Below are 14,921 nucleotides of genomic sequence, written 5' to 3' on the forward strand. Positions count from 1 at the left end.
TTTGCTTGATTTATGCAGTTATCGTGGGATGAAGAAAAGATAGGGAGACATTTTTCCCCTCTCTCACATAAGTACAAGTGGTTTACTGAACTGCCAATTTGAGTGCTGGAATATATTTTTGGAGTCCCCACTTGGCTCTGGAAACCCACTTTCTTTATGATATAACCATTGTATTTCTGTAAATCTTCAGTGCACATAGTGATAAGCTCCTTGTTTCTCAGGCCAAGATCCAATGGTGTAGATCAGGCATGGGCAAACCTTGGCCCTCCAGGTGTTTTGGACTTAACTCCCACAATTTCCCCCTCAGCCGCTTCAGTCTGAAACCTTCCCATAAAGTACATTATATGATTTGTCTAGTGTTATATAGATCATTTTTGAAAACAGAAATAACGCCTTTCTCTATTATAGGCTATTAATAAAGAAGAAGAATTACTTGAACGAGAAAAAAGTCAATTTCCCCTGCTTCAGACCATTATCACTCACAAACTACCATTTGAGCAGCTTTGGGTGACTGCTTATAATTTCAGTGTGAGGTCCGAGGAATGGATGAATGGTGAGTATTTGTTCATGTTAATCACTTATTTTCAGGGAAGGAAATCTGCTGACCTGAGGGTTGACAGTGGGAAAGTGGGAAAAGGAAGGGGCCTGAGGCTGTTAGGAATTGTGGGAGTTGAAGTCCAAAACATCTGGATGGCCAAAGTTTGCCCATGCCTGTGCTAGACAGACAGAGTGACAGTCTTGCATGTTATCTTTTATATTGACCGGAATTAAGCTGCATTGTTGATAGTGCTGGCTTCCCATTTTTAGCTGTCAGCAAGGATTTGTGATACCATTCCAGTCACATGAGAGTATCTGTTCATTTTAAATAAATGTTTTTACAGTGTTGTTAAAAGCATAAAACCCTCCTGAGGTAGTCTTCCATGGCTGGACTTTGTGCCATTTAAGATAATACTGTGATATTTAATTGGTTGTTTTTTTCAGTTCATGCTTCCCATAATTCTCTGCAGGTGCTTTGAAAATTTCATCATGTTTCTTTTCTTTTTTGATTCTGCACGCAGGACCTCTGGTAAACCTGAATGCTGAAGAAATCACTGAAGATGTTGCAAACATGTGGAGGACCATGTACAAGTTGACCAAGTCCTTGGTGGACTACCCTGGCCCTAGGCGTTTAGCAGAAAATGTGAAATTTAAAATTGACAAATTCAAACAGCACCTCCCTGTTCTCTCTATTGCCTGCAACCGTGGGATGAAGGATAGACACTGGGAGCAGGTACTGTACACAACCAAGACTGTGCACTCTGAATTGTTTTCAAATTAGGGTACTTTGGAGTCTTTGATTGAAAAGTATATTCTCATTTTACCTCCAGGCTGGTTTCTCACAAATCTGATTTACAAGGGCTTGTGCCAGCAGATAGACTGACTGAATTTAAGCTGAATATGTGGGAGTGGTAAATTGACTTAATGCAATGATTCCCAACCTGTGGATCTCTAAACGTTGCTGGACAACAACTTGAAGATCCTCTCACCACTCGCCTTCATGGCAGGGTCCTCTGGGAACTGAAGTCTGTATTGTTTAGAATCAGTACCACAAATAAAAAGGTCATAGAGACAGTCCTAAACTTAGGCTATTGCTGTAGCAATTAAAAAAATAGATTCCGGCTAGTTTGGAGTATAACAAACAGTGGATGCTTGCAAACATTTACTTTCATCTATCATCTTCCCAAGATGTTTTTACATCTGGGTTTCTTTCCCTCCCTTGTATTGAACGATTTTACATGTTTCCTGTTGTATTTCCTATCTGGAAATTTAACTGCTTCTTGAATGTAGGGAGGCAAACACACAAAATTCATAAGGGCCTCTTTTGTTCCTTAGGAAAAGGAACATGCTGTGTCCCGTAGGAACTCATCCCCTTGCGTAGCATTGAATATCCAGGAGGCCCTAATGGCAGCATGGATGAATGCTTGCAATTTTTTTTTGGAATTTATTGTTTATAATATGCATCCATTTTCCCTCAATCTAAGTGTATGAACAGGGCTGGTTATGAGGCATATTTTTACCATGTTCAATATGGAGTTTCTCTTTTAGGAGGAATTTAGGATCATGAAAACGTATATTGAATACTATTAATTATTTATTTATTTACAGTATTTATATTCTGCACTTCTCACCCTGAAGGGGACTCAGGGCGAATCACATTATATACATATAGGGCAGACATTCAATGCCCATACACACATAGAACCGAGACAGAGAAGCCGCAGAGGCAATTTAACCTTCTCCTGAGGGGATGTTCGATTCTGGCCACAGGGGGGGAGCAGCTGCTTCATCATCCACTGTGACTGCACTTCCTCATTCCAACGTCGTAAATTAGTTAAATTTGCCTCCCCACTTTATAAGTGGTACCTTATTTCCTACTTGATAGATGCAACTATCTTTCAGGTTGCTAGGTCAGCAATGAGCAGGGGCAATTATTTATTTTTTTAATTGACGGGTGCTCACCCCGCCACGGGCTGGCCTCGAACTCATGACCTCATGGTCAGAGTGATTTATTACAGCAGGCTGCTCACCAGCCTGCGCCACAGCCCGGCCCCTAATAATGCTTCTCCCTCTTCCTTCCTTCAAGCATTTAAACTATTATGTTTCATATACTTTTCTTAATACTTATAACATCCTTGTAGCATACAAAGCTGAATGCCTGACCCTGTATGAACTGGTTTGTATTATAGTTGGGGTTATCTTTTGGTTTCCCACATTTTTATTTTCAGATCAGTGATGTAATTGGATATGAGATAAGACCCGATGAAACAACATCCCTCATGAATATGTTGGAATACGGACTTTCAAAATTCATTGACAAGTAAGGAATCTTCTCAAAGCTTCCATCTCAGGAATATTTGCTATATAGCTTAAAACAGGGGTGATGGCCTTGATTTTTCTCAAATGTGTATGAAATCATATGTATGTGTTTACAGCTCATTTGTTAGGAGAATCAGGAAACTTTAAAGCTGGGATTTTTCAGTGTCAGATATTTTCAGGGGAAGATCTTCATTTTGCTCAAGAACTATCTGTAACCAATCCAATTACCCTGTTTACATCTCTATACTTTTTAAATTTTCAATTTACATCTAGGTTAGAGCCCATAGGAGCAGCAGCTAGCAAGGAGTATTCCTTAGAGAAAAATATGGAGAAAATGAAATCAGAATGGGCGAACATCTGCTTCACTTTTGTAAAATACAGGGACACGGCAAGTACATTCCTCCACTTCTCTTTGAATAACTCTTTTTTGAGCCAGAGTCCGAATCCTTGCTTGGCTATGGAAACCAACTGGATGGCCTTGGGCCAGTCTCTCTGCATCAAAGGAAGGCAAGGGCAACCCACCTCTGAACAAGTAAAAAGGTAAAGGTTTCCCCTGACATTAAGTCCAGTCGTGACCGACTCTGGGGGTTGGTGCTCATCTCCATTTCTAAGCCAAAGAGCCGGAGTTGTCCATAGACACCTCCAAGGTCATGTGGCCGGCATGACTGCATGGAGCGCCGTTACCTTCCCGCCGGAGCGGTACCTATTGATCTACTCACATGTAGTTTTTGAACTGCTAGGTTGGCAGGAGCTGGCTAAGAGCGGGCGCTCATTCCGCTCCTGGGATTTGAACCTGGGACCTTTTGGTCCACAAGTTCAGCAGCTCAGCGCTTTAACACACTGTGCCACCAGGGGCCCCTCCTCTGAACAAAGTAGTCAAGAAAAAGCCATGATAGGTTCATGGGACATTCGGGATTGCCATAAATCAGAAATGACTTGGAAGATACACAACAACAAATATTATAAATTTTAAAAAAATCCCAGTGGAATTAGCACCGAACATTGAACTATATTGTTGGGTTTTGGTCAAAATGTAGAAAAGATAACCCTTTCCCCCTTCTTTTTCTTTTAATACAAGATTTATAAATGGGGATGATGCCCTAAGAAATTCATGTCTAGACTTCAAAATCTCTTCGGATGCCTGCCACAGATGTGGGCGAAAGGTCAGGAGAGAATGCTTCTGGAACATGGCCATACAACCCGGAAAACTTACAGAGACCCAGTGATTCCGGCCATGAAAGCCTTCAGCAACACATTGAAGAATCCTAGTGTTTTAAGATGAAAGTAATGGGATTTTGAACCCTTCTCCTGAACCAGCTGTGACTTCTTTACAGGATACCAGCATTCTCTCAGCAATTGATGACATCCAGCTCCTGCTTGATGATCACATTGTCAAGACTCAGACAATGTGTGGTTCTCCATTCATCAAACCAATAGAAACAGAGTGTCGGGTAAGGAGAACTATTGGTATCAACCACCATGGCCCTGGTTTTTAAAAATTCCCCAACAGCTTAATATTGATATTATATAACCATGTTGTTGATGTTGTTGTTATCATCATCAATATATTCCATATGACAAGCTGTTGAATTCCTTGGAACAAAAGATAGGCACAAAACCAAAACAAACCTGTAAACGTTTGCCTTTCTATAAAGCAAGCCTATTTTTGTTTGTTTCCTTTTGTTACGGCATTGTGCAATTTTGTAAATATTCTTGTGAAATGGTTTGGGGGAAAAAAGAGAAAACAACCCATTCCTTTTAACTGTAGCTTTAGTCTCTGAGTAAGAATTCGAAATAGGTTTTCTTGGAGACCTGTATTTGGAACACTCTCTCCCCAGCGGTGGGAAGATAAGCTTGTCACGATGCAAGAGATTTTAGACAACTGGTTGAAATGCCAGTCAACATGGCTTTACCTGGAGCCCATCTTCAGTTCGGAGGACATCATTGCTCAGATGCCGGAGGAGGGGAGGAAGTTTGGGATAGTGGATACTTACTGGAAAGACATCATGATGCAAGCAGTAAGTGTTTCCATTTCATTTGCATTTAATTTAATACTAGCAGGAGTATTACCTTCACCAGGTTAGAAACTTCATATATTTATGTATGTATGTAACGGTAAAGGTTTTCCCTTGACATTAAGTCTAGTTGTGTCCGACTCTGAGGATTGGTGCTCATCTCCATTTCTAAGCCAAAGAGACGGCATTGTTCGTAGACACCTCCAAGGTTATGTGGTTGGCATGACTGCATGGAGCACTGTTGCCATTACCTTCCCGCCAAAGCGATACCTATTGATCTACTCACATTTGCATGTTTTTGAACTGCTAGTTTGGCAGAAACTGAGGCTAATAGCGGGAGCTCACCCTGCTCGCCAGATTCGAACTGCCTACCTTTCAGTCAGCAAGCCTATATATGTGTGTGTGTGTGTATACATATATATATATATCCTGCCTGTCTCTCCTGCTTCCTTTTGAAGTAAGAAGGAAGAAGAAGTATCATTTGATCATTTTAACTTGTTTAAAGGGGCTATTCTTTAGGTCTAAAATGTCCCAGGGGAAAAAAAATGACAATAATGTCCTCACATCTCATAGAAAGTGGTTGGGATGTTTTGTGATATTTCTGTTTTATTTTATTCTTTTGCAGTGGCAAGTAATGTGAGCATGTGGTTCTTGAAGTGTTGTGGGGGCTGATGTGCTCCTTCCACTTTTAGTTTGCCAATCCTTGATCAACATGTTCTGCAGAGCTATAATTGAAATTGCATTTTCTCAGAACTATTTGTTTATTTCCAAAATAACAGGTGAAAGACACCAGAGTATTGATTGCTACTGAACAGCCGAAAATGTTGGAGAGACTTCAGGAAGCAAATCTTCTTTTGGAAGATATCCAGAAGGGCCTGAATACATATTTGGAAAAGAAAAGATTATATTTTCCAAGGTAGGATCGTCAACAAGATCCAGTTTGTGCAAATTAATATCTGTTTAAAATATTGACTTGTTGAGCCACGGGATGCATACAGTACTGCATGGGGAACTGTCTACAGATGTTAAATGAACTTGACCAGCTTTGGATACCTATCATAGATGTGGGCGAAACGTAAGGAGAGAATCCTCCTGGAACATGGCCATACAAGCCCAGAAACCTCTCAGCAACCCAGTGATTCCGGCCGTGGAAGCTTTTGACAACACATAATTTCACATCATTTAAACAAATTGTGTACATGTTAAACCATCAGAAAGCAAAGGTGCCATTATTTTAGCCCAGGATTTTGGAATTTTGGATAAGAGATGCTCAATTTGTCATAAATAAAAACCATCTCTGCAAACTGCCCATACTTAGAGACCCCTTTCATTCATTTTCTGTGATGCTGAGTTCCTCTTACTCCATGTGCCGGCTATTCCGAGTTAAACATTGTTGTGTGTACTTTTTAACAGATTCTTCTTCCTTTCTAATGACGAGTTGCTGGAGATTCTGTCTGAAACCAAAGACCCTCTCCGCGTCCAGCCGCACTTGAAGAAGTGCTTTGAGGGAATTGCAAAACTTGAATTCACAGAGGACATGGAGATCACAGGAATGATCAGCTCTGAGAAAGAAGTTGTTCCTTTTATTAAGAAAATCTTCCCAGCACATGCTAAAGTAATTGTTTTGTATTTTTTCTTCACAATCTCATTACTATCATCCACAGTAGTAGTACAAATATGCCTTTGAGAAAATGCTAGAGGGTCAAAGTTTGCCCATGTCTGATTTACAGGATATGGGTAATAGAAGCCTAATCTTTAGGGTTTCTTTACAGTGCCAAGATGTTTCTTTTCTTACTGTGAATGTTCTCCTTCAGCCACTGTAGGTTTCTGAAGTCCCGATAATTGTTCATTTTCACTTTTTAGGGCATGGTTGAGAAATGGCTTTTACAAGTAGAAGAAATGATGTTGAGCAGCATTAGGCATGTCATATCAAAGGGCATTGAAGGATATGTTGAGGTAATAAAAACACACACAGATATTTTATGACCTGGTGAAGTCTTGGACCCATGAAATTGAGTTAAATCATTGAACTGTTGACTCTGCTGACCTAAAGGTTGGCAGTTCGAAGCCCCAGGTCGGGGTGAGCTCCCGCTGTTAGCCCTAGCTCCTGCCAATCCAGCAGTTTGAAATCATGCAAATGTGAGTAGATCAATAGGTGCCAATTCTCATTGCTGAGATATCCTGATGCTTGAGAAACAAAGTGGACAACACATAATGTGTTGGGCTAGGAATAGTGTCTCAGGCATATACTTGTATTTTGGAATTTTGTTGATTTTTATTTGTTTTTTAAAGGTTCCTCGGAATCAATGGGTTTTGCAATGGCCAGGGCAAATTGTGATCTGTGTGTCCTCAATCTTCTGGACAAAAGAAGTGTCGGAAGCCATAAAAGAAAGAACCTTACCTGTAAGACTTAAAAAAATGAGTAAAACTAAACCATAGTACTGTAGAGTCTCACTTATCCAAGCCTCGCTTATCCAAGCTTTTGGATTATCCAAGCCATTTTTGTAGTCAATGTTTTCAATATATCGTGATATGTTGGTACTAAATTCGTAAATACAGTAATTACTACATAACATTACTGCGTATTGAACTGCTTTTTCTGTCAGATTTGTTGTAAAACATGATGTTTTGGTGCTTAATTTGTAAAATCATAACCTAATTGGATGCTTAATAGGCTTTTCCTTAATCCCTCCTTATTATCCAAGATATTCGCTTATCCAAGCTTCTGCCAGCCCGTTTAGCTTGGATAAGTGAGACTCTACTGTATTTGCTATTATAATACATATATGGGAATGAATGATATTTAGCATTAATAGTTAATAGTTAATAGCATTAACATTAATAGTTTAACAGAGCTTAATGCTAGTAGTTAGCTACTTTTCTAAACAATGAAGCACAGAATTACAAACATGACTTTTGTGATTAATATACCTCATGGGAGTGAATAACCCAACTGGAGCATACAAATTAACAAGACATTTGGATTTATAAGTCTATGAGCTGGCAAGTGAACAATCCACTTCATAATTCATTGCTTAGGAAAGGCATCCTTTGGACTGCCTTATTAAGAATCTCTGAGCTGGCATGTTATTGGCCATTCATTTGGAAGAATCCGGAAGCTGTGGTCCAAAAAGTAACATGTCCCAGATCTCTTTATTCAAAAATGAATTTTCATAAAATGAATACATAATGTTTAACTTATGACTGGGTGAGAGCTACATGAATTCTGTTCCAGGAAATTTATATTAATGAGTAACAATAATCCTTAATCAAGTGAGAGAAGTATGGTATTGTATCAATCCCCCCCCCCCCCCCCGGTAAATTCTTCCCTTCTGTTTTTACTACAGGAATTTTTGAAGAAAAGCAACAAACAAATTGCAGAAATAGTTGAACTGGTGAGAGGAAAGCTGTCAGGTGGAGCTCGGTTGACCCTGGGAGCCCTCACAGTCATCGATGTCCATGGTAAATGGAAGGAAGGGCTGGGGAGGAGTCAACGGCAGCAGGAGAGGCACTGCATGAATTAAGAAGTTGACATTGTGTTGAGGTTATGGGATAAGGCATGGATTAGGATGAGGGTTGGGATTAGTATACGAAGAAGGAAGCCCTACACACCTGTAATCTTTCTGAAACTGCTTTGAGCCTCACCACCTGTTCAGCCTGTCTGTTGACACCACTGGAGAATCTGAATACAGTTTAGCATTCATATATGGGAACTAGCTGTGCCCGGCCACGCGTTGCTGTGGCGAAGTATGGTGGTATGGGAAATAAAGTATTGAGGAATTGGTGGTAGTTAAGGTAAAGGGTAAAGGTTTTCCCCTGACGTTAAGTCCAGTCATGTCTGAATCTGGGGGTTGGTGCTCATCTTCATTTCTAAGCCGAAGAGCCGGCGTTGTCCGTAGACTCCTCCAAGGTCATGTGGGATGACTGCATGGAGTGGCGTTATCTTCCCGCCGGAGCAGTACCTATTGATGCACTCACATTTACATGTTTTTGAACTTCTGGGTTGGCAGAAGCTGGGGCTAACAGTGGGGGCTCTCTCCTCTCCCCCAATTCAAACCTGCGGCCTTTCGGTCCAGAAGTTCAGCAGCTCAGCGCTTTAACACGCTGCGCCATCAGGGGATATTATTTCCTAAAGGTTGTGAATATACAATATTTCTGATTGGTTTTTTTTTGGTCTGTTGGAGGCAAGTATGAATGCTGCAATTAGGAAAAATGATTAGGATGTAATGGCCTTGCAGATTTAAAGCCTGGGTGTTTCCTCCGAGTGAATTTTTTGTTGGGAGGTGTTAGCTGGCCCTGATTGTTTCCTGTCTGGAATTCCCTTGTTTTCAGAGTGGTGTTGTTTGTGATATTTTATGTGTTTTTACTGTCTGTGTTCCTGAGAAAACAGAGGATTTGCCAGACTTTGATGATGGGAATACTTTGTTGGGAGGTGTTAGCTGGCCCTGATTGTTTCCTGTGTGGGATTCCCCTGTTTTAAGAATGTTGTTCTTTATGTAGTGTTCTGATTTTAGAGATTGTATTGTTCTGTTTTATTATACCACATTAGTTTTTATATAATCTGATTTTAATGTTTTTGAATACTTGGAGCCAGATTGTATTCATTTTCACGGTTGACCGTAACACAATAATAATAATAATAATAATAATAATAATAATAATAATAATAATAGTAATGATAGTAATAATAATGACTTTGATAATACACAGTGCTTCACTGCCTTCTCAGCTTCTTTCTGGAAGAATCCTTTCTTGGGAGTTATTTAGCTGGTCCTGATTGTTTCCTTTGTGGAATTTCCAATTTTCCTGCTTTCAGACTGTTGGTTATTTACTGTCCTGGTTTTAGAGATTATATTGTTCTGCATTATTCTATCCCAGTAATTATTTCATATTCAAGTAGAATCTCACTTATCCAACATTCGCTTATACAATGTTCTGGATTATCCAACGCAGTCTGCCTTTTCGTGATCAATGTTTTTGTAGTCAGTGTTTTAAATTCATTGTGATATTTTAGTGGTAAATTTGTAAATACAGTACAGTAGAGTCTCACTTATCCAACATAAACGGGCTGGCAGAATGTTGGATAAGCGAATATGTTGGATAATAAGGAGGCATTAAGGAAAAGCCTATTACACATCAAATTAGGTTATGATTTTACAAATGAAGCACCAAAACATCATGTTAGACAACAAATTTGGCAGAAAAAGTAGTTCAATACGCAGTAATGCTATGTAGTAATTACTGTATTTATGAATTTAGCACCAAAATATCATGATATATTGAAAACATTGACTACAAAAATGCATTGGATAATCCAGAACGTTGGATAAGCAAGTGTTGGATAAGTGAGACTTTACTGTAATTACTACATAGCATTACTGTGCATGGAACTACTTTTTCTGTCAAATTTGTTGTATAATATGATGTTTTGGTGCTTAATTTGTATAACGATTACCTAATTTTATGTTTAATCAGCTTTTCCTGAATCCCTTCTTATTATCCGACATATTCACTTATCCTGCCGGCCTGTTTATGTTGGATAAGTGAGACTCTACTGTATATTGATAATCTTATATTATCTGCTTAGAACTGGATTATATGAGGCCCCTTCTTCACAGCTGTATAAAATGCACACTGAAGTGGATTATATGGTAGTGAGGACTCAAAATAATCCAGTGCAAAGCAGATAATATAAGATTATAAATGGGTTATATAGCTTTGTGGAAGGGCCTTGAATCTACACTGCCATATAATCCAGTGCAAATTAGATAATCTGTGGAAGAAGCCTAAGTGAGGCCTAAATCTGCCTGTCCCCTAACTGAACCCTGGCTGTCCCTTGGCTGAATTGGTTGCTAGGAGACCAAGTGGGCAGAGATTAGCCCTCTAAACTGGCAGCAATTGGATAAAAACAATTATTGCTCTCCCTCTAATTAGGACTTTATTTTTATTTTATTTTTGTTGTATCAACCTAGAGGCGTGGATGATGGGTTGTGTTGTCAAATTTCAAGGCTGGGGGGCCTGTAGTATTGTTGTTTTGTCCGGTGCCCGAATTCCATCACTCTTTTATATATATAGAAGATTGGGCTTGGGTGCTCTCCATTTTCCTCTTTCTGTCATTAATTTGGCTTGTTTTAGCTGTTGTTTCATAAGTGACCCTGCATTTTGACTCACAACTTTGCACCCCATTTCCTTTGTTTGCTTTGGGATTCTAATTTGACCTCGTATGTTGAATGTGTTTGATGAAGGATCCTTGATTCTACAGCACGCGATGTAGTTGCAAAACTGGCCGAAGACCAGATTTCAGATCTAAATGATTTCCAGTGGATTTCTCAGCTGAGATATTACTGGGAAGATGACGACGTGATGGTTCGAATGATTACTACCGAAGCCAAATATGGCTATGAATACCTTGGCAATTCCCTGCGTTTGGTGATAACACCACTGACAGACCGATGCTACAGGTAAAATGCCTCCCTGCCATTTCCCCAGTTTCCACAGCATCATACATAAGCAGGCTTAAGTGGCTGAGGGAGAAAAGGAAGGGGCCTTAGGCTGTTAGAAATTGTGGGAGTTGAAGTCCAAAACATCTGAAGGGCCAAAGTTTGCCCATGCCTGCTCTAGATGATCTTTGGAAGGTTACATTCTCTCAGCTTCAGAGGAAGACAAACCCCAAGCCCAAGCCCTCTGAACAAATTTTGCCAGGAAAACGTCTCCTTAGGGCCGCCATAAGTCAGAAAGTATTTGGACCAATAAATAATAAAGACCATGAAGAACTAAGCTATTTTAATTTTGTACCTGATAGTTTGAAAAATGCTAGTATGTCTCTACATCTATACCTATGTAATGCTTATTTTCCAAACCCTTCCCATGTATTAGAACCCTAATGGGAGCTTTGAAATTAAACTTGGGCGGTGCTCCTGAAGGACCTGCAGGAACGGGCAAAACCGAAACAACCAAAGATCTTGCAAAAGCACTGGCCAAACAGGTACCAAAACAGTAATAATGTCTTGATGCATTTCTACTCTTCTCTAAAGACCATAGGTAGACAACTGTGTTCATTGCAAGGGTAAAAACTCTTATGGAGATAGTAATAAGTGTGGTGTGTGGAAAGTCAGAGGTATGGTGCAAATTACAGCCTCCCCATTCTCTGTAGACTAGAGAAGCCCATTGTTGCACCCAAGGCTTGGAACCCCTATGATCACAGCACGACACAAGAGTCCAGAGTATAAGCAAACAGTTTATTGCAAAAACACATAAAATACAGTAGAGTCTCACTTATCCAACATAAATGGGCTGGCAGAACATTGGATAAGCGAAAATCTTGGATAATAAGGATTAAGGAGAAACCTATTAAACATCAAATTATGTTATGATTTTACAAATTAAGCACCAAAACATTATGCTTTGCAACAAATGGATAGGAAAAGCAGTTCAGTAAACGATAACGTTATGTAATAATTACTGTATTTATGAATTTAGCACCAAAACTTTGCAATTTATTGAAAAATTGACTACAAAAACATTGACTACTAAAAGGCAAATTGCGTTGGATAATACAGAACCTTGGATAAGCGGAGCTTGGATAAGCGAGACTCTACTGTATATGAAAAAGTAGGAATAAGGAAAGAAGATGTTTAATCCAAAAATGGGTTAGCAATAGGTGATCACCAGACAGTAATTCCAAATGTGTCATGCAAATTTGAAGTAATATAGTCCAGGGTTAGCCAGAAAATCACAAGTACAACATAAATCTACAAGCAAAGATATACTCAACAAAAACTTGAGCAAGATTACAAAACGAGAACATAGAAAACTTCCAGGATACTTGAATCCAATAATAAGGCTTGACTTGAGACAAAGACAGAGAATACAGGCCTAGCTTCCTCACTTGAATGCTACATTTCCTGAACTAACTCTTAGGTAAACAAATTGCTAATTAATAGACAGCCATGAAGTTGCTTCTTTCCCCATGAATTCTCAGCTTTCCCACGTAAGCACTCTGACTGGTGCTGCCTATTTTCTGCTCTAATCTGTAAATAAGGACTTTTGTTGACCTCCATATCTCCAGGTGTTTTTTCCCTGGGATCCTTCCGTATCACTTAACTCTTTGCCTGACTCCTTATCTAATATTGCAGTTTCTGGCTCCTCTTCCTGACATTGGAGCCTTGCACTTTCTGAATCAGGATTTTTCCAGAGAGAGCCACTATTTCTTTGATTTGAATTTCCATCCTTTGGGCCTCAGGAAATCTCACAGGATATCCCACAATTCTCTCTAAACCATCATTAAGCCCATCAGCCTCAGGCTGTACTACAACACCCATATCAATTAGATCGTTTTAGGTAGTGTCTGGAGAACAATATTTATTACATAAATTGTTAAAGAAAGCAAAATTCTTCAGACAGTCATGGATGCCATTGTGTGTTGTTACAAATGTCATTGAAGATAGTGGGTCTGACCATCAGATGTGGATACTTTCTTCTTTCCATGGAAGAAAGAACTGTGACAAATCTGAATAAAATGTTGTGCTGTTTTGTCTTAGTGTGTTGTCTTCAATTGCTCTGATGGTCTTGATTACAAAGCCATGGGGAAATTCTTTAAAGGATTGGCACAGGCTGGAGCGTGGTCCTGCTTTGATGAATTCAACAGAATTGAGGTAACTGTAAAAAAAAAAATCATAGAATCATAGAGTTGGAGGAGACCTCGTGGGTCATCCAGTCCAACCCCATTCTGCCAAGTTGCTGGTAAATCGCAATCAAAGCACCTCCGACAGATGGCCATCCAGCCTCTGCTTTAAAGCCTCCAAAGAAGGAGCCTCCACCCACTCTGGGGCAGAGTTCCACTGCTGAACAGCTCTCACAGTTAGGAAGTTCTTCCTAATGTTCACATAGAATCTCTTTTCCTGTAGTTTGAAGCAATTTTTCTACATCCTAGTCTTCAGGGCAGCAGAAAACAAGTCTGATCCCTCCTTCCTATGACTTCCCCTCACATATTCATGCATGGACCTCATCATGTCTACTCTCAACCTGCTCTTCTGATATCCTCAGATATAATATGCAAGATGTGAGGCTTTCACATGTATTCTAACACTATGTGCATTATATATTAACTGGAACAGTACAAACCCACTGATTTGGAACAAAGCTGTTTTCAATATTCCTGCAATGTCAGGCTCCAGTCCTTTATCATTAATATATCATGAATTTCCAGACTACTGTGATTTATACATGAACACTGTCCCGCAGGGTGAATATATTTATCTGCACAGTATTCCAGCCACATCTTTGAGTTTTACATAGATTTTAGAGGATTTTTTTTTAGTAAAGCTTTATATTATTGATTTTATTAGGTTGAAGTGCTGTCTGTAGTGGCACAGCAGATTCTCAGTATCCAGCAGGCCATTATTAGAAAACTCAAAACATTTATGTTTGAAGGCACCGAGATTTCCCTTAACCCAACATGTGCGGTATTTATCACTATGAATCCTGGATATGCTGGACGGGCAGAGCTTCCTGATAACCTGAAGGTAAATTGTGTCCTCTTCTGGTGGAACTACAAAATTATGAATTGTTGGGCAGAGCCTGAAATAAAATGATTAGGTGTGAAAGGAAAAAAGTATCTGGATTTCGGCAGCCCCTGGGTTACAAACTTCTGAGTTACAAACAAGTCATTGTTAAGAATGGGGCTGAGACAACAGGAAGTGAGCAAAATCTACCCCTCAGAAGGGAAATTCATTCCTGGAAGAGTTATTATCGTGGGAAAAGGGGGTCGTTATGGAAGTTTTTTCACCAATCCTTGTTTCCACAACAAGCCAAATGTTTGTCGAAGGCTTTCATGGCCGGAATCACAGGGTTGTTGTGTGTTTTCTGGGCTGTATGGCCATGTTCCAGAAGTATTCTCTCCTGACGTTTGGCCCACATCTATGGCAGGAATCCTCAGAGGTTGTGAGGTCTGTTGGAAACTAGGAAAGTGGGTTTACATATCTATGGAATGTCTAGTTCTGGCAAGCTGATTCTTCTTCATCAACCAGTTCACTATGAAATAATAGGAAT

The 14,921-nt window shown here is 39.7% G+C and overlaps 1 protein-coding gene across 2 annotated transcripts in view; it reads left to right on the top strand.

Moving 5' to 3' along the window:
* Positions 1 to 14,921, top strand: part of dnah3 (dynein axonemal heavy chain 3) — a 58,374-nt gene that overhangs the window by 16,479 nt on the left and 26,974 nt on the right. For both annotated transcript variants that reach the window (XM_062964252.1, XM_062964251.1), the window contains 15 exons: positions 409 to 553; positions 1,059 to 1,270; positions 2,766 to 2,857; positions 3,130 to 3,244; positions 4,191 to 4,307; positions 4,695 to 4,874; positions 5,651 to 5,787; positions 6,285 to 6,486; positions 6,735 to 6,827; positions 7,164 to 7,274; positions 8,219 to 8,333; positions 11,134 to 11,332; positions 11,748 to 11,856; positions 13,412 to 13,525; positions 14,219 to 14,395. In XM_062964252.1, the coding sequence (XP_062820322.1) occupies positions 409 to 553; positions 1,059 to 1,270; positions 2,766 to 2,857; positions 3,130 to 3,244; positions 4,191 to 4,307; positions 4,695 to 4,874; positions 5,651 to 5,787; positions 6,285 to 6,486; positions 6,735 to 6,827; positions 7,164 to 7,274; positions 8,219 to 8,333; positions 11,134 to 11,332; positions 11,748 to 11,856; positions 13,412 to 13,525; positions 14,219 to 14,395 (2,118 nt within the window). The remainder of the gene's footprint in view (positions 1 to 408; positions 554 to 1,058; positions 1,271 to 2,765; positions 2,858 to 3,129; positions 3,245 to 4,190; positions 4,308 to 4,694; positions 4,875 to 5,650; positions 5,788 to 6,284; positions 6,487 to 6,734; positions 6,828 to 7,163; positions 7,275 to 8,218; positions 8,334 to 11,133; positions 11,333 to 11,747; positions 11,857 to 13,411; positions 13,526 to 14,218; positions 14,396 to 14,921) is intronic.

This window comes from Anolis carolinensis, unplaced genomic scaffold (assembly GCF_035594765.1).
Source record: "Anolis carolinensis isolate JA03-04 unplaced genomic scaffold, rAnoCar3.1.pri scaffold_13, whole genome shotgun sequence".
NCBI classification, from domain to species: Eukaryota; Metazoa; Chordata; class Lepidosauria; order Squamata; family Dactyloidae; genus Anolis; species Anolis carolinensis.